General features: G+C 51.8%; 1 protein-coding gene across 1 annotated transcript in view; it reads right to left on the reverse strand.

Moving 5' to 3' along the window:
* PLXNA2 (plexin A2) overlaps window positions 1-18853 on the reverse strand; it is a 179340-nt gene that overhangs the window by 16030 nt on the left and 144457 nt on the right. The window contains exons 16-26 of the mRNA XM_055728259.1: window positions 17361-17528; window positions 15949-16042; window positions 13867-14106; window positions 13541-13684; window positions 12136-12370; window positions 10514-10656; window positions 8591-8859; window positions 3868-3934; window positions 3053-3199; window positions 2432-2591; window positions 1937-2040 (exon numbers count right to left, since the gene is read on the reverse strand). Of these exons, the coding sequence (XP_055584234.1) occupies window positions 1937-2040; window positions 2432-2591; window positions 3053-3199; window positions 3868-3934; window positions 8591-8859; window positions 10514-10656; window positions 12136-12370; window positions 13541-13684; window positions 13867-14106; window positions 15949-16042; window positions 17361-17528 (1771 nt within the window). The remainder of the gene's footprint in view (window positions 1-1936; window positions 2041-2431; window positions 2592-3052; window positions 3200-3867; window positions 3935-8590; window positions 8860-10513; window positions 10657-12135; window positions 12371-13540; window positions 13685-13866; window positions 14107-15948; window positions 16043-17360; window positions 17529-18853) is intronic.

An 18853-nucleotide genomic window follows, 5' to 3' on the forward strand; every position in this document is an offset into this window, starting at 1 on the left:
CATGTAACACATGTTAAAACGGTGAGGCAGCAGTGCTTAAAACCCAAATGATTTTATACCCTCTTCTAAGCTGTGCCTTTGCCCACATATTTGTTTCACTGTGTAGTCCTGGAGCATCTGTATTTTTGATACCTAATAAAAACATTTATTACTCAAATAGAAAAAAACCTGGTAGGAATAACAACAATGAGAAAAAATTGCTTCTTGTTTTTGGCAAAAGCCCTGCCTTGACAAGAATTCTGTTGCGCTGCAGAGAACTTGGCTTCTTTTAAATGGCTGAAATGGCTCTGCCAGGCTGCGCGGAGCTCGGGCCAGGGCAGGGAGAGAAGTGCAATTGCTACCTGTTTAGATGTTTGGCAGCAAATTTCTATCCGGCTCCAGAGCAAAACTGACATTAAAATGGCAGGAATAGCTGCAGCATCTTGAGTGGTGCAAGGATTTTGTTTATTTTAAGGGTAAACTTGTGGCTCAGATTTTCCCACAGGCACTAAAACGAAAGTACTCCCCCTCCCCCCCTAGCATCCGACACACATCAGGAAAACACGGCGCTCACTCGTGACTTCCTTATGATGACTTTTAAAGATCAAGGCATAATAAAGCCTTGCGGCTTCCCTGCATGTTAGTTAATCCCTTGCAACTGTCAGGTAAAACAGATTTTAGAAACAATGGAATTAATCTGCGCAACTCCTAAGACATTTTACGGTAATCTGTGTTTAAATCCTTGGGGCCGCTTGGAAAAGTTGACCCTCGAGGTGCTTTTTTACATGCACTTTGCATATCTATGCCATTCTCTCAGTCTCGCTCCTTGATTATACGGCTCCTGTCAATACTGGCTCACATTCAACTTACACAGCATGAGTCACGCTGATGGACTTGAGATGGTGTATAAACAGGGAAAGATGCCAGATTAAATACTAAACACTTCTGTGTAGGTAGTGATGGACAGTAGTAGGTTACAGGTCCCAATTAATGCAGTTATCCTCTGCTGCAGGCAGGCTTTGAGTAAAAGCCTCTGATTCCCTTTAACCAAACCTTCCTCAGCTCCCTCTTTACCACCCTCTCCGTCTTTTGCACACCGTAAGAAGCCCTTTCCAACAGACGCACAGCCACCCAGGGCAGCCTGGGCTGGGCTGGGGCACACGAGCTGCAAGAGCTAAAGGTGGCAGTGACTTCTCAGGTCACCTCGGCCACCCTGGCTGATGCGTGATAGAGCATCCTCACTGCCTAGCCTCCTTTTATGTGACTTAAACTCTTGTTACTTGGCTTGGAAGACTAGGTCTGGGACTTAGGAGGTTTGATGCCACTCTGTCAAGAAGTAGCTCTTGATGTTTACTTTTTCCTGACCTGGCTTCATCCCCTAACTCCCCACAGCAGCCTCTCGAGCCTCCCATGGGACAGTACCTGAAGTATTTGCTCTGCTTCCCTTCTTCACTCATTGCACGATGCTCAAGAGCCAACGCATAGGAAGATCAAGAGTACAAGAGGTGAGCTGCCGCTGCAGCCTGTGCTTTGCATCAGATCATCAGATTGTGTGGCATTTGCAAAGCTTTGAAGGAAGGCAGAGGCTCCTCTTCCTTCCCTGCTGCACTCCTGGTTGTCTCAGACCCCCGCACAAAGTCCTGAGCCCCACGTGCCATCCATCCCCTGGCCCCACACCTCCAGCAGCAGGTGGTCAGCCCTCGTCACCGCTCCCTCTGTCTCATTAGCACGGCTGGTGGTTTTAATTTAGCCAATTTTCAACTCTGCTGGTTTCTTTAACATCCATGTCAAGGTTGCTTTCCCATCTAATGCGTAAGCACATTGAACCCTTCTGGTTTATCACATAAATGTGACCTCCCTGTCTGTCTTGGTAGATGAGATACTTGGGAATTAAATTTCTGCTTTTCTTCCCTCCTGACAGCTTTCCGGGAGCTGTCCGCCGGGGCTGCTTTCTTACCTGATAATGCATCAAGGTGTTCAAGCGCTTCCAATCTCCTTCAATCTTGGTGGTGATGTCTTCATCTTGCAGGACCACACGAGCTATCCGGCCCTGCCGCCACTCTGTGGGAGAGGCAAAAACCAGGCAGGCATGATGGTCAGAGAGGGGGAAAGGCACTAAAAGGCTCTATCCACTTCTGGCCCAAGTACCTACTGGACAGATGAGCCTGTAGAAAAGGCCGTCTCCCAGGAGGAGGCACCCAGGGGAAGCTAAATTGTCAGCAGAGCAAAGGAGGCTTCAGGAATCATTTGCTCTGTGGTCAATGGACAATTAGCTGATCCCACAGAGCTCAAAACCTATTCAGCAGGAGCAGTGCCCATGCCCCTCTAACGCTAGAAACACGTATGGTGTTGTGCAGCCTGAGCTCTACTTCTCAAACTCTGCCAAACCCACCAAGAATCACTGTTCAACCTCTCTGATCTTCCCTCTCCTACGAGGCAGGGAAGCTCCTACCCAAGTCCATGTCAACAGCTCTCGGTCTTTGAGAATATGGAACGTTTTTGTATACTGCATCGAGGATCTTCTCTTTGACTTGAGTGATGGTATCACAGTTGAGCACCTTCACAGGGATCTCTGGACTGTTCTCATTATCTGGGTTCACACAATTTAGGATCTGGAAGGCAAGGAGAACACCACCATGCTCTAGAGGGCTTCAGACAAGCATCCAGGAGAACTGTAACCACATGTGTCACAACAACCTGTTGTCATAAAAAAAGCATTGCAACCCTAATCGCATCATTGCTGTCGCATCTAGTGTATCTTCAGAATGATTACCAAGGTAGGCGTCCTAAATGTCCATTTTCATTTGCTAGAGGGAGGGCAACACTCAATGCACAGGGAGATAAATGGTCCCCTCAAACCCTGCCTTTCCAAACCTTAGCTCAGGCTTTTTGTATCTGCAGATTAGGGGCACACCTGACTCGGCCGTGGGTCTGGCAGCATGAGGCTTTACTGCACTGGTAACATTTAGGCTTCACAGTGGTGTCCTAATCACCAGCCTAAGGTCAGAACAGCTCATGGCCAAGCAAGGAGGACAGAAGCGATTCAATGGCAGCTTCTACAGCGATCACTCACCAGGGTCTTGTACTCAATTTGCTGCCGGATCAGCTTGTCCTCACTGAGGGAGTAACGGGCTTCTCCTGTGATGGCATCAATGGGACCTTTCTCCATCTGTTGCTTGATGGCACAGTAGAGCATGAAGAGCGGCTCTCCAGCACATTCCTACACAACGAGACAGACAGCACGACTAACATGGAGGTGGAGGTGCATCTCCTCCAGGGCCACTGGCTGCACGCAGGTTTTGCACAGGATTCCTGTCAGCAGAGGCATAGTCCCACTGACTCAACCTTTAGCACATGTGCAATCCAGGCTCAGCCCCCAGCAGCTCCTGGAAAGGGCAGCCAAACCCATCAGCTCCATTGCTCGAGGGGTATGTTGCCGTTGGCTTGGTAAATCTCTACTGAATCTACATGGCTGTAAAAAAATGGAATTTGAGATCTTGACCTCACTGTTCACTCCCATGAAGCAAATTCTGTGGGGCTTCCAAAACCACAAATAAAGTTAAAAAATATGGAAGTCCAGGCACGGAGATCCAAGTGAGAATTTCTCCTAAGTACCAAAGAGGTGCAACAGAAACTCCACTACATGAGAATTACACCAGGTGATCTGAGGGTTGGAGAAGGCTGAGCACGGAGGCCGTGCCAGCTTGGCTCAGCCCATGTAACAGCAGCCCCAGCTGTAGGCATCTCTGAGCAAATTTCCACCTCCCCTGCCTTGCTACTACATCTTTTGACTTGGAGTCTGACTGAAGAATTTCAAGCCCGGATTCACGCTGGGGATGGCTGGTGGGTGAGACAGCAAAGCAGGATCTCAGCTCCATCCCTCCTTACCTTGAGGAACTTGTGGAGGAGGAAGGCAAACCAGTTAGTCAGCATCTTCTCAGCCACGGACTCGGTCCTAGGGAAGCCCGGAGGACACGCATGTTACACATGAAACCAAATCACACACCAGAGGCCCCAGATCTCCTCGGGTGGCACCACCTGGCTGCACCCTGACACAGCTGCCGTGGTGCTCCAAACCAGGGCCCCCCCCTCTGCTGCACCGAGCTGACAGCAGCTTGCCCAGCTGACAGCCCTGATGGGGCTGGTGATGGGGAGCCTGGTGACACTCGGCTTGTTGCACGTGGTGCAAATTACAGCCTGGCTCGGTAAATCATTGGGATTTGCAGCAGTTCCTGGCAATCAGGGACAGCAGAGTGACAATGGCAGGGAAATTACAGCTTTCTCCCCAGTCCCACCCAGTGTCCTCTCCCCACATTGTGCCCAAGATTATTTCTAATTTAAATACAATGGTTCCTAATGATAGTTTTTAATGCTGGCTCTGCAGGACCAGGAGACTTTCCTTAAAGCACCACAGTTCCTTTCCTTGGGATGGGACAGGATGGCTGTGCTGTCTCACAGTCCACATCTGAGCGCCAGCCATGCAGCTCGTGCTGGTGGCAGGCAGGCAGGCAGGCAGGCGGGCGGGCGGGCAGGCAGGCAGGCAGGCAAGGCTGCCAGCCTGCCCACGAGGCCACGCAGAGAGCTGCTCTGCCGCAGCCAAGCCAGCCACAAACTGACCCCGGGCAGCCCGGCTCCCTGCGCTACCAGCCTTCTCCTCGTGCCACATGCAATACCAGGATCTGGTCAAAATTTCAGCAAGTGAAGAGGGGTGGATCCAGCACCCTGCCCGCTGCAGCACCCTTTCTGCCGGGGACCATGCCTTCACTGTGAGCCTGCAGCAAGGCAGCAGCCCCGCTGCCTCTGGGCGCCTCTCTGTGCCTTCATCCCCTTGGCCGGCAGCTCTGCTCCTGGTGCCGTTCCTGCCGACTGCCCTTCGCCCACTGTGCCAGCAACCTTCTCAGGAGATGCTCAACAAGCACGGCAATGCATCGAGCCTCTGCCATCACCCTGACCCTGACCTGGAGCAGGTCACTGTCCCGCTCCAGACCCAGCACCCCCATTTTCCCCTGTGTGCTCTGCTGCCTTGAATCAGGGACTGCCTCTTGGTATGTATTTACACAGCATCCCACATGCTTGAAAACTCTGCCATTTAATGAAAAACACACACGACAAAAGCAACAAGGTTTGATCCCAAAGTCAAGCAGATGAAGCATAAACGGGAGCCACAGATATCACCAAAGAAAAACTGATGCCAGTCGGCAGATAGACCTGGGGTCACGCTATCCATCATCTCTTAGGACTGCAACATCTGCCAGGAATTTGTGAAAATGTCTGCAGATCCCCAAAGAATTTAAGCCTGAATTGATTAACTGCCTAAAAAATCATCCTACAAATTGACACACACATTGTTCTCCTGTTTAAAATATTTCAGTCACCCAATTAAGGAGGAGAAGCACCAGCACACTGCTGCGCCAGCGAGCCACAGAGAACAGAGAGGCAGTGATACAAACTAAAGAATAGGTGAAAACCTCAGAAAATTATACATTTAGAACGTCAGGGTGAATATTGATTTAGTAAACTACTTTGTTAATAGAATATTATATTAAGAATTAGCAAGCCTCCCTATTAGCCAGTGAAGCAATGCTGTGACCTGTCCCTGTTGGCTGCTCATGGGCTGCCACCAGCACCGCAAAAAGAACTGAAATGTGGAGCGACAGAGAAGTTGGGGCATATTGTGTGGGAGAAGGGTATCAGGTACTCCCACATCTAGCTGTTCCCTTTTATTTTGTTATCAGAAATAAAAGATCAGCTGAATGCAACAGCAAAAAGAAACACCTCTGAGCATCTCTGTCAAATCCCATTTCTCCTTACCTTCAAGCACTGAATCTCACTCTCATCTTGACACAGGCTGACGCTGTGAGATATTTGCAGTGCATCGGTCCTGGGGACGGCCAGCAATTGAGTTAATCATCACCGTCCTACACTGGCTGAGGAAAGGGGCTGCTTGTAACCTTCAACGCTGCTGGGTGCAGCAGGAGCACCACAGGCTCCTTGCAAACAAGTCTGCTGTCTATACTTTCCCTGGCCTCCTCTGCCTTTGAAATCGGATCGGTGGTGACGGCTGGGTAAGCCATCCCTTCAATTCTGCCTGCCACCACGGGGCCTGACCTCTCTTTCTCTCTACTACGTGGGGAAGGGTCTGCTGAGCCGCAGCAATAGCTGCTGCGGGGCTTTGTGCTGCCCCTCGGCAGGCATCGCTCATACGCTGTCGCTGGGCTGGTATCTGAAACACTGTTAGAGATCTGCCTCTAAAAATAAAAAATAAGCTCCTGAAGATTAAAACGGCAGGGGAGAATCCCTCCACTTGGAGAAAACCTTTCTCATATTGACCACATAACAAGGGCAAAGCACGATCCAGAGATGACTTTCCAAAGGAGTCTGACGCCAGCAACCGGCGCCTTGGCGGCTCCTCTGACTTTCTGAGGCACCAGGAATAAAACAAAACTAAACAAAAAGAGCTGAGAGAACCCCAAAAATAAATATGTATTTTATTAATTTTCCCTGCTATATCTAGGTCTCCAAACTGCTGTGTGCTGCGCTCTGTGCCAGGAACTGGAGCAGATATTTGATTTAATGTCAACTTTCTTGCTGTCTCCCGCGAGGGGTAGTCATGGAAGAAAGAGAGAGGGGAAAACGAGGAAGAAAGAGAGAAAGAACTGAGTGTCAATTATGAACTGCTGCCACCAGAGATCTCAAATTTTTTTTAAAAAAATTACATTTCACTTTGTGGCTGATCACTGCTTATTAAGTCAGAGCAAGACCTTCCAGCCTGGGCTGTTTTGTGCACCAGCAGCAGCCGGGAGCCAGCTGGGCACAGGGCTGGGACAGGGCTCCAGCCGGAGGTTCAGTAGGGCCTGTAGCGATAGGACAAGGAGTGATGCTTTTGGAGTAAAAGAGGGTAGATTCACACTAGATATAAGGAAGAAATATTTTACAGTGAGGGTGGTGAAGCACCGGACCAAGTTGCCCAGAGAGGTGGTAGATGCCCCATCCTGGGCAACATTCAAGGTCAGGTTTCCTGTGAAAGGGCTAAATCCTGGTGCAGGACAGGCAGCCCCAATGCTGCTGGCATTGCCCACGGCCCCGTCTCTGTGCTGGGTGCTGTGGGGAGCAGGGGGCACGTCTCTGATCACCAGACATGTATTTTTTGGAGCACCGTGAAAAGTCATTATTGATGGCTGAGGCAGAAGACGCTTTCCCAGCGACTTGTCAAACCACGGGGGAAATTAAGACGGCTTCCTTTTCTGAGATGAGTTATTGTCTCTGCAAACACAGCCAGATTTAAAGCAATTTCCTGTCAAGTATATTCATTATGGCTGGAGGAATCCCTGAAATTTTGCTAGAGCCGTGAAATCCTCCTCTCGCCTTTGCCTGCTCACTCCAGTGAGATGCCAGCAGAGCCGCAGCCACGGCCGATGGGGGTGCGTTCCTGCCGCTGGCCAAGAACCCAAAGGGACATGGGACGGAGGTGGCTTATGACATGGAGAACAGGTGTAGCCTTTTACTGGTAGCTGCTGACCTTGCCTGCATTAATATACACTTTTTCTTCTCTTTATTTCTGTCACTTCCCAGCACAATCTTGGGTGAGTTGCTTATCTGTTCCTGAGCTCCTTCCCTCAGCTGTGAAACACAAACGCTGCTCTCCATCCAGGCAGACGTGGATGCTGTGAGGACAAAGCCCATAAATACCTCTGAGGCAGCTCAGACACGTGAGAGTGGAGCTCGCAGAAGCATCCTGGCTGCGGAGAATGGGCTGCCATCAGGAGGGGGACCAAGCCTTGCTGGGCAGCCTGCCTTTCCCTGATGGCTCCAGGGGCAATCCGCGGCATTGCCCATCCAACAGGTCCTTTCCTTCGCTAGGTCAGTGCTGTACTCACCCCAATAATACCACACAGCTCACGGGAGACAAGGACCCTCAGTACTGTACAGACATGTAAGTTAGAAGACTCCTGCCCTTAAGAGCCTCAAGCCCAGTAAGATGACTAAAAAAGCTGCATCCCTGCTCCTCCAGACCCTGCTGTACCTGAGCTAGCGCCTCCTCTTCCCTGCCTGGATGCACAGATCACTGCTTGGTACCAGCAGCATGCAGGTGATGGAGAGCCCTGGTTTTTGGGCCATTCACCTCCCTGCCACGATGGTGCCCTGAGGCAGCCCTGCACAGGACTGGCACAGGCGCTAAACCCCTTTGCTGAACCACTCGGGCATCTCTGCACACACAGGTGAGAGAAGCTGGAGCTTGGTCAGGTGGGTGCAGGCAGGGCAAGGAGGAGGCAGTTGGATGGTGGAGGTGACAGCACTGGCATCGTCACCTGCTCTCAGCCAAGCCAGAGTGAGAAGGAGATGCAGCAGAGGTAATAGCTCTCTTAGATCCAATTTAAGACCCTGTTCAGCCATCTGTGAAATCACAGAGTGGAGTTAAGCCTGTGTCCTGGAGGCAGGCACGGAAATGGATGGGTTTATCCAAAGTTCCCCATGGAAAGCTGCATTTTCCTGCTGACACCAGCACCCTGTCCCGCAGAGCCCCCATATGCCACCAGCAGCGTGGCCATGCCAGCCCGGGGGACCGTGCTGACCTGCCCACAGCCTCCTCCCTCCCCCGGCCCCGTGGTACCTGCGCAGGAGCAGTTTGGGGTGGTTCTTGTTTTCCAGGTTCTTCTCGATGAGGTCGGAGAGCAGCTGCTTCAGCACGTCGGTGGCGTACTCCAGCTTGCCTTGCAGACCCGTCATGATGAGTGAGGCCACGTTGCCTCGATCGCGCATGGAGAAGCTGCGCTGCAGCTCCAGCGTTCGGATGAAGGTCAGCAGGAAGACTTTGTTGTTGATCAGCTGAGCAAAGAGCTTCAGAGCCTTCTCCACGCTCTGCTGCCCGTTCCCTTGGACCTGTGGTGGAGAAGAGCATGCCCATCAGCCAAGGCATGGGAGGACAAGGGACCAGAGGGCAGCCCTGCATCACCCCAGGGGCATGCCACCGTCGCTGGGGTAGGGTGAATGGTTTAACCCTGGGTGCACAAGCCAGCATCCCACCTCTCAGGGTCTCAGCATCCCTGAACGTGGCCTCTGGCCAGTTCTGAACAAGTGTCACCCTTTCTGTCCTCCCCCAGCACCTCAGCACAGCTTGCCTTAATCATTGCTTCGAGCTACACTCTATGCATGCCATAAAGCTGCTGCTTTGAGGCTAACGGCCCTATAAATGACATACAGTTTTGCTTGTTCTGCACAAAAAGTGACACTCTTGTAAGTAAATTAAATACTAATTTAGGCTATTGCTTTATTATGGGACAAGTGTAAAAAATTGAGGCTTTCAGCCAGTTACAGATTCAAGTAATTCATTACAAGCGAAAATGATGAACTGCATTAAGCAACTTTACCAAACATCTTGGAGACTTATGTATTGGTTTTACTAACGTTACATAATTAAGCAACTGTGTAATTGGCAACACATTTATCACTTGTGCAATTCTGTTTTTCATGAGCAAAACAAATAAAAAACATTCATATTTGTTTGCTAGAGCGTCAGCTTATTTGGCAATTTAAACAGCGAACATAATGTGTGGGACTGGAAAATGGCATGGGAATGGGCTGAGGGAGGCTGGTTCAAAGCCTGGGTGAGTTTTACCAACTCCACAGCAACTGCTCGGTCTTGGTGGCCCACTGGAATCTGTTTTGATGCATTAATGCTGAGTACTGCTTGCCTGGAAAAGCAACGCAGCCGTACGGAGCACAAGCAATCAAGACTTCTTCCTCTGACGCCTCTGGCTGAAGATGTGGGCCACCTCCCGGGCTGTGTGAAGGCAACGGGACTTTCTGGATTTACTGGAGTAATGCCAGTCTCTGAGAGGGAGCGCTGAGCCCGGGACCTCTGGGCACCCCAGATGGAGGATGGCAGCCCCACACTTGGCGGCAGATAGTTTCGTGAAGCACGATAATTATTTTTTTTTTTTTGGCACTCTCACAGGTGAGAAGAGCCCATCTGCAAGGTGATCCGATGGCCCCTGGTACCTTACCAATTTTTCTATATCCTCGGTGAAAATCTTATGTATAGATTCAACATACTGGTGGAAAAAGCAGGGAGCTGGAGGCGCTTGCTGAGAGCCAGGCAGGAGCTGGCCGCGCCTGGGCATGGTGCTTGCCCTCCCGTGGACACGCCATGGAACAGCAGCAGCAGGATGCTCCAGGCAGGATGCTCCAGGCAGGATGCTCCCAGGCGCACAGCCTTCCCCTGCACCGTAAAGTGATTAAGGAGGACTTTCAAAAGACCCCCATAACTTGGCTCTGCTGGCCTATAGCAATATAAACCCCCATAAAATAAAACTAAATCAACACCGGGGAGAAGAAACTGAAAGGAATGAAGCAGTGCGCGATGGAAATAAAACACCAGTTTCTTAGTTAAAATGAACTCAGGGCTCATCCTGCCAACCCCAGCGCCTCTGGCAGGATTTGGTGTGGAAGGGATAAAGGCACCTCAGGGTCTGGTGCTGGCTCACCCGAGGGCTCAGGGAAACCTCGAAGGGCCAGAGCACAGCCTGTTGGTTACCTCCAGCTCCCGCAGGACAGGATGGTCCTCGATGCCAGGGAAAAGGACCCTCATGGCATATGTTCGGTAGTCGAGGTACGGGATCCCAGAGCGATCCAGGTCGCTGGTTAATTCATTGATGTCCGTCTGCAGCTCTGCAAAAGCTATTCAGTGAGAACAGAATGAGACAGAGAAACACCGGTGGGCTCCGGGAGCTGGGGCTGGGCAGGGGCTTTGGGCAGGGCTGCCTGCTGCTCTCCGCGGGGGCATGGCAGCAACCATCAACGGGCCCCCTCAGGAAACCCATTCGGAGGAGACCTCGCGGCAGAGCTCAGACAGACCCTCACCCCTGGAGACTCTGTCTCAGCAGCTGAGCGCGAGGGAGCACACACTACACACAGCAGATGCCGAGAACAAAAGATGCTTATTAATTTGTATGCAGTTCACACCTGTGTATATACACCTAAAACACCTTTAAAGGCTGCAGATAGAAATGAGGATCTATTTTCCTAACTTGGTGCCTCCCATATTTTCCTTTCTTCTTCTTCTCCTCCTCTATCAACAGTTGCCAAAATAATCAAATCTGATGCAGGTCAATTCCAAGCAGAAACTGCTTGCTGCAGGGGTCAGGAAGGAATTTATTCTTCCTCTTGTAACATGACATCACTGTGTTATACAGCTGTATGTGCATCCTTGTGTTCTCTCTCCAAAGTATGAAATACTGGCTCAGGAAGGTCTCTGTACCCCAGCTAGGCAGCTGCCCATGCCGTGGCTGTGGTCTCTCCTGAACAGATCTCGTTTATTGTCCTCTGCTTTCAAGGCTATCCTTTTAAAATGAGCTGAACAAATCCAATGCAACTCTCTCTATATACAGAGGCCACACTATGAAATTTGCAGCTTTCTATTTATTTTTCTCCGAGTCACTAAGCTCCCTTCCAGCTGGAAGGACAAACACGACAGCAGCAGCACACCTCCCCAGAACGCTTTTTCTCTCAGCCCACAGAAATGACGCCCGCCTCCACCTTCGCTCCTCAGCGCCTCGCTGCAAGGGACGAGACTTGTCTGTGCTGAAATCCGCAAGCGGCAGGTCTAGCTAAGCCAAATAACACACAAGATTTCCCAGAAGCAAATGCTTGAGGAGCTTCTTCCTATCCCTCAGACCTACTCTTACTGCTCTGGGCTCACACCTTAGGGACCGGAGGAGGGACTGGCCCGGCTTTCCAGCCCTCCCGCCTCCCAGGTGGGATACACGCTGTTTCTCGGGGGTCCGAGACCCCTCTGCTCCCGATCTCACTCTGTCTTTTCAAAGCTTTCTACTAAAAGGCCATTAGACAAGGGGGCATATCGTGCCGGGCACCCCGGAGCTCACGCCGTCCTCGCAGCGCGATCCAGGCATGTCGCTTAAGCAGGATCAAGCTCTAATCCCATTCTCGGCACACCAGGCAGCAGAGCCGCGTCTGCCGCTGACGCCCTTGTCGCTGCCCACCTTCCCGTGGCAGGGCAGGCGGGCAAACCTCGCAGGGCACGCGCTCCGCTCCTCGCTGCAAAGATGGGGTGACTGGGGTGGTTCCAGTGGGGAAAGCAGGGGACTGGAGCACGGGGCTGCAGCACAGCGAGAGTGCCCGATCCCGGGCAGTACTGACCCTCCTTGCACTCTAGGGCCACGCGGGACTCCAGGTTGTCCATCTGCATCTGCAGCCTCTTGAGGGTCAGGTCGTTCTCTCGGGACTTGCGCTTGTAGGCGATGAGGACAATGATGACAATGATGAGGAGCAGGCTGCCTCCGGCCGCAATACTGACAATGGCTGGCAGGGTCAGGAGGCTGTCTGAGGCGATGCTCACTGAACCAGGGGAGAAGATGATACCACCAACACGCACCTACAAAGCACAACAGAGACAACCACAGCTTTAGGTAAGGGTGTCAGCCTGTCCCACAGCCCCGTCCTCCCCAGCCAGGGCACGCACCGCAGGGGCTGCACAGACCCCTAAGGAGGCACTGAACCACCTCTGGTTCAGCCAAGAATATAGTAATTCTGATTGCCTTCAAACACAGAAGGTGCAGCTTATGTGAACACAAGGAGGCTTCAAGTCATGATAAATGTGCCAGCCCTTCACTATCTGTGTTTTGTTCTTATTATCTGATGGCTCCATTTGACTTTCATTTTATAAGCTTTCAACTCCCTTTTGTAAACCGTGGACATCAGCAACCCAGTGATAATTTCACTGACAAGAAACCAGAGCGACTGGAAAGAGAGAACAGAGAAGGGAAGAGAAAGCCCCAGGTGAAAGCTACAGAGCAAACACGGCGGAGGTTAATGCCAGGACAGGCTTTTCTTGGATGTGCCCCGGCCACAGATGCACGCAGCTCTCAGCCAGGTTGCGCTTCTGTGAATCACACTGCGATAATCTGAATATGTTTTGGATGCTGAACTTAAAGGGAAATAAATCACAATTACAATCTCATTTGGGCTCTACTCAAGCACTTCAGCAGCTGCGAGCTTGGTCTGCGAGTGGATCAGGGGAAGCAGCAATGCCCAAAACCAAAGCAGAGGAAGACACCAACTGTTATCCTGGATGAGGCCGTTGATCCAACCGCTCCAGTGTCTGGATGTCCCTGGCTGCTTCTGCTTCGGGAAAAGGCAAAGCCTTTCCATTCACTTAGCAGGTCAGGTCTGGCTACAAGGACTGATAAAATCCCTACAGGAGGGAGAACACAGCCCGCTGAAAACGGTCTCGCCTACTGAAGGAAGAGCAAGCAGCCCCAGGGAATGGAAGGTGCCTGGCACTGAAGGCACCATCGGAAAGATTTGTTCCTTCTAGAAGTCTCTGATAATAGCTGGTGAGTTTCAGGGAGGGGAAGAAGTTTCTCCTTGCTAATCCACATCAATATTTTAAGCTGCCAGTTCGACAGCCATAAAGATCTAAAATCCTATCGGTCCTTGGACAAGAAATCACACTCAATATCTGAGTATGTCAGGGAGCTGGAGGAGGAGAAAGGGTGGGAAGGAGGGAGGGGAGGGATGCTGACAGGAGTGTTTGGTCCCTCACCATCACTTTGTGCTGCCCGGTGAGATTTGGTGGCTCGCACAGCAGCTGGGTCTCGGAGACGGTGACAGCGCAGGGCGTTTCTCCGATCAGCACGGTGTAGTTGAGCTTTGCTCCTCCCGGAGCGGGTGGGCACAGGTTTCTGCCCTAGGGACAAGGGGAGAGGAGACTGTACAAAGATGCAGCACATTTCTCCAGTTTTCATCTCCTTCCCCGCTTGTGCAAATGACAGGACTCTGTTTAGCAAAACCTATTCTCCAAAGGGGACCTAAAACTCCTCTCTGAAATTTTTTCTGCCTCTTCCCACGGGTGAGTAGGGGTCTCCTTACCTTCAGGATGATGGGTGACCCTGGCTTCTGCTCCAGCACCCCAGCTGGACTCAGGAGTTCAAAGGTTGGGTTGGGGTAGTATATGAACTTGGTGTCGTTGTAGACTAGCAGGGACTGCACGTTGTTAAAGATAAACCCAAACTCGTCCGGCCGCTCGACGGCATCCAAGCCGGGTCGGTAGTCGGGGGTGAGGGGGGGGGCGAGGCAGGCCAGCGCCGTGGCGTTCACCACCTTGCAGACCTGCGAGGAAGGCGATGCTTTGAAAGACAGCAGAGAAAACTTGATCCTGACCTGAACAATGTTCTGATTCCTTAAATACTCCCTGGAAAATCCAGCGAGTTCAAGTTTAGCTCGAAATTTTTAATCCATACTTGATGCATTACAGCCATAGTTTGGGGGAATTTGCTTCCCCTCTGGCCAGCATGAAGGCACTGGTGCAGTGAGGGAGGGTGAGCCTGGAATTGAGCAGCTTTCAAAGGAGCTAGAGGCATGCATAGCAGATCACTTAACCCTTTTTCTTTTCTCTTTTTTTTCCCTTTCTAGTTGTGTCCTCTTCAGCAATGCTAGCTTTGAAACAGGCCCAAGGCAAATATCTGGTCCCTACTACAAACTGATGATTAGAGGCAATTCCCAAATGCCAGGGAGGGAGAGGAATGATCAGCTGATGCTTGTGGGCTGGAGGTAACACGAAGGTCATCTCCTGCCGGGCTGGGGACAGCCACGGCTCCTCCAGCCCTGGAAGCAGGGAACTGGCTGATTTATGAGACTCTTGCCTTATAAAGCAGCAAGAGCCCAACCGTCTGGCCTCCCTCCATAAGTAGAAGATTTAATTTCGCTCAATTTTGTGTCTTCAGAATTATTTTTATAGCACTGTAACTGCAACTGCTAGCAACAAAATTAGATGTCTTTTTAAAAAGAGCTCAGATGAAAAGGGTCTTCAGAGGGGAAGGGAGAAAGGGAATAGGAAAAGACTGATAAGTGATTTGCCCTTTCCAAGATAATACAGATTCAGTCAGAGAAATCACTGCTTAGAAACAATATATTTCACTTTTACTCAGTCAAAATAATTTCTGCGGGTCTTGGAGGTGCAGTTCTTATTTCTAGCACACAGGACCATCGCTTAGCTTCCGTTTAGCTGAGGATTCATTCCCGTTTCTCACTCTTGGACTAAAACAGTACAGATAGGGGACAGAAGGGAAATTCCAGATCAGCCCCAACCTCTGCTACCAACCCCTTGCTTTGGGAACATCAGGGTGATAGGAGGGAGGAGGGGAAGGAGGCATAAAAATAACACCCAGAGCCCCATGCCCAGCATCCTTCACCTGGCGAGGAGGGTGCAGGGAAGCAGCACCTGGCCTTACTGCGGCCATCAAGCTGCAAAAGTGGCCCGATAGCTGCTCGTTCAGAAGCAGCTCCCCTCTCCCCTTCCCTCCCTGGGCTGGCGCAGGCATGCCGGGCCCAGGGCTCTGGCAATAGGAGGTTTATTTATAGAGAGGCAGCTGGGGAGGGACTAGTTAAACATAGCAGCCTCGGAGCTGGCAGGTCTCAGTGCCTAGCTTTGGGCTTTTACAGAAAGAGCAAGACTAAAATGGGAAGTGTGGAACAGCTGGGAATGGTGGGGACTGCTACACTTGGACTTTCCATCCTAACATGCCCATAGAGCTGAGCTAGGTACTGGAAATGGAAGGATGCTGGGGAAAGGAGAGCTCTTGGGGCACAGGGGCTCTGACAAAAGGGGGAATTTCAGGAGTGAAACAAGTTTACCTGACCCAAGACAGAATTTGAGGTGATGGAGGTGACCTAAACCGGAGTCCTCCATTTCTACCTTTGGAAACTCCTCTGCAGTTACTGTGTTGCTGAGGAAGTAATTTCCCATTTCTGCGTGTCAGAATTCCTCTTTCCAGGGTCCCCAGTTTGTGTAAGTGTAGGGAAATACCCCCAGGGCAGCTTTCACCACAGCAAGCCCCACCACGCAGAGAGCACTGGGACCAGTAACCGCATGTGTGCATCCGGGTGGGGGGACCCGCCGTGTGGCAGCACATTGGGGATGCTCCCGGCAGCCCCGCGCTGGCACCTACTTACGTTGACAAACTCCTTGCCGTTGTACTTGACACGGATCCTGGGCTCCTGGATCACATCCAGGTTGGAGCCGGTGACGGTCAGAGGCGTGTGTCCGCTGCGGAGAACCAGGAGACACCTGATTAATGCATCTGGCAGGCTGGGGCTGTGCAGGGAGGCTGTGCTCAACAATAAGGATACTTGTTGATCTCAGAAAGATGTTTTCTGCAGACACTTCAGGCAGCAGGTGACAGGGTGGATTAATACCCTCTGCCTGAGCCGCTGGGAGTGGTGTCTCAAGTTAGCTAGGTTTAGGCTGCAACGTCTCCCACCCAACGGCACTGCAAGGCAGCAGGGTGAGAAATGGGACCAAAGAAATCAACTGAGCTGAGACTAAATATGTAAGACAATAAATTAGTCACAATGTTTAATGATTTACATAGTGATGTTTTTAAGGAACACGACAAATGGTACGTGCAGTGAAGGAACTGACGTGCACTTGCATCTGGACTGCAGACGCAGCAAGTTGTCACATAGAGCGGGGAGGATGGAGTGCACCCGGTGCCACCGGGGCCAGGGAGGACACAATCCCCCGGGCGAAAGTACCCCCATTCTCCTACAGCCAGTGCCCCTGAGCAAAGGCTTTCACTCTTGGCTTCTTTCATGTGTTAACTGGAGCAGCACAGCCCAGATTCACCCGAGCCTCCAGCACCTCTACAACAGAGCCCAGCTGTTCCCTTTAGACCACCTCTGCCAGCGGTCCAGCCCAGCCTATCAAACCCATCTCACCAAAACCAGATGCAATCTTGAATTTGGATTCAAAGCAAATGTCTTGCAGAGCCTGCTACGAGACACTTCTTTCAAGGGCAATTTTAAAAAATAATTGGAATTTGCAATGAAAGGCTGTGTTACAGCCCTTGTGAGCACAACCGTTAAAGTAACACCAGGGAGGAGTATGGCCCAGGGTTTTTAGCAGCAACATCATGGTGATCTGACAGTGCTGGCCGCCTCGTTCCTACAGTGGATCTGGGGTAAACAGTACATTTTGATTAGCATCAGCTTTTTCCTTTCTTGGTGGTTGCTGGTTCTGTTTTATTCCAGGACTACAAGAAGGAAACTTTAATGAGCAATTGTGCACTTCTTCAGCAGATGGAAGCGATCTTGGCTTTATTTGTGCTCCCAGAATCCCGGCACAGACTGCTACTGCTGTAATTACCTTGGTAATCACAACTACTTTTGTAACTCTGGAACTGATTTGGGGTAAATGCAAACGCCTCAAGCACCCGTCCCTGACAAATCCAGGATGCTGGGTGGGATGTGCATTTCCAGATAGACCCTCTTTTAGCCTCACTCAGCATATGCTGAGAGGAGACCCAGACCAGGCGAGCTGGCTTCTCTCCTGCTGCGGAGGAGCCGCTGCTGAAGCCCCACGTTACCTGGCAATGCTCCACTCGGGTTCGATATGCTGCACCTTTGGATCATCGATGTACTCAAACAGCAAGGTCTGCTCCAGCTGCGCCCGGTCGACGCTGACAGAGACGTGAACAGCTCCCAGGCCGTGGGCTGACGGGGCCGACACGCAGACAATCTCGTTCATGGATCGCCTGCGCAAGAGAGAAGCCAGGGATGTGTAAAAGGGCAGTCACAGCGTAGGGGCAGAAAACAACCCTTTGTCCTGGTGCTGCCCTGCAGCAGGGCAGCTCACTACAAGGCTGAGCCATCACTCAGCCCCAGACTCTGACACCTGTGAAGGGGATGAGCCCCTGAGACGGGCAGGAGGGCTTTGCTGGCACGGGAGGGAGGGAATGGAGCTCTGCGCGGGGGGGGGGCCTGCCTGTCCACCAAGAGAGAAGCGCAGGCTCCCTGAAATCACTCTTTGTGCCAAACTGCAGCCTCCTGCATCCCTCTGTGAACCCGCTGCCTTCTGCTGGGCGTGTGAAAACAGATGGTTGTTTTTAAAATGGGATGCATAAGCTCACTCAAAAGCCAAATTCTTCCCCTCCCCACCCTGCTGCACACACAGGCTCTTGTGAGCAGGATAATGGAGCCGGCGAAGCCCCCGCCTGGGAAGGGCAATGCCACCGTCCCCGCTGCCTTCCAGCTTTGTCTCCCCGTCAGCACAGGGGTGACCTCGGCCTCGGTGCTGGCTGGCCGGACACAACAGACCATCTGCTTCCACTGGAGCCCCGGAGAAAGTCGAGGCGGCAGGGTAGCGAGGCGCTGTCAAAGCACAAAGGCACCGGCGGGTGGATGGATGGAGAAGGGCAATGGGAGCCAAGTGGTGCTGTTCCCAATGCTGGGACAGAGCTGCGAGGAACCACAGCTCTGCGGTGAGCCCGGACACTGCTCCTACAAAAACTGCCTGAGTGACATCCCTAGAAGGCCAGTGTCCCTGTACCCATGGGTCATCCCGCCTGCCCAAACCTGCTGCTGGCTCACCAAAAAGGCTGTGCTGTTTCCATGGCTCAGTAAGTTTTGGCTTCTCACGGGGGAGATGACAGGGAGATCTTCAGCCTCTTGCTGACAGTTTGGCACTTAAATAAAAAACTGGCACTCCTGGGTTCACCATCCTCACCCTCCTCAGAGGCTGTGCAACTCGTGGAGGTGTCTGGGGCTCAAGTACAGCGCCCCGCATCTGCTTCCGGCAAAGCACTGGTGTCTGGTACCCAGGCAAGGGGATGCTGCGTGGTCCCCTCTTCAGGGCCCTTACACACTCCTCGCCCTCCCTAAGGAGCACGGGCACATTACTCAGCCCTGGGCATTCCAGGGGGGTATCGAAAAGCGGGTACCACAATGCTCCCAGCTCTCACCCTGGCACACCCATCCACCACAACAGAGGGAATAGAAACAGCCTCCTAAAATACCTGAAACAAACTGGACGTGACTGTTTCTGTTCTTGCAATTACATGTCTACCCCATCCTGCTCTCC

This window comes from Falco cherrug, chromosome 16, assembly GCF_023634085.1.
Source record: "Falco cherrug isolate bFalChe1 chromosome 16, bFalChe1.pri, whole genome shotgun sequence".
In the NCBI taxonomy this organism is placed as follows: Eukaryota; Metazoa; Chordata; class Aves; order Falconiformes; family Falconidae; genus Falco; species Falco cherrug.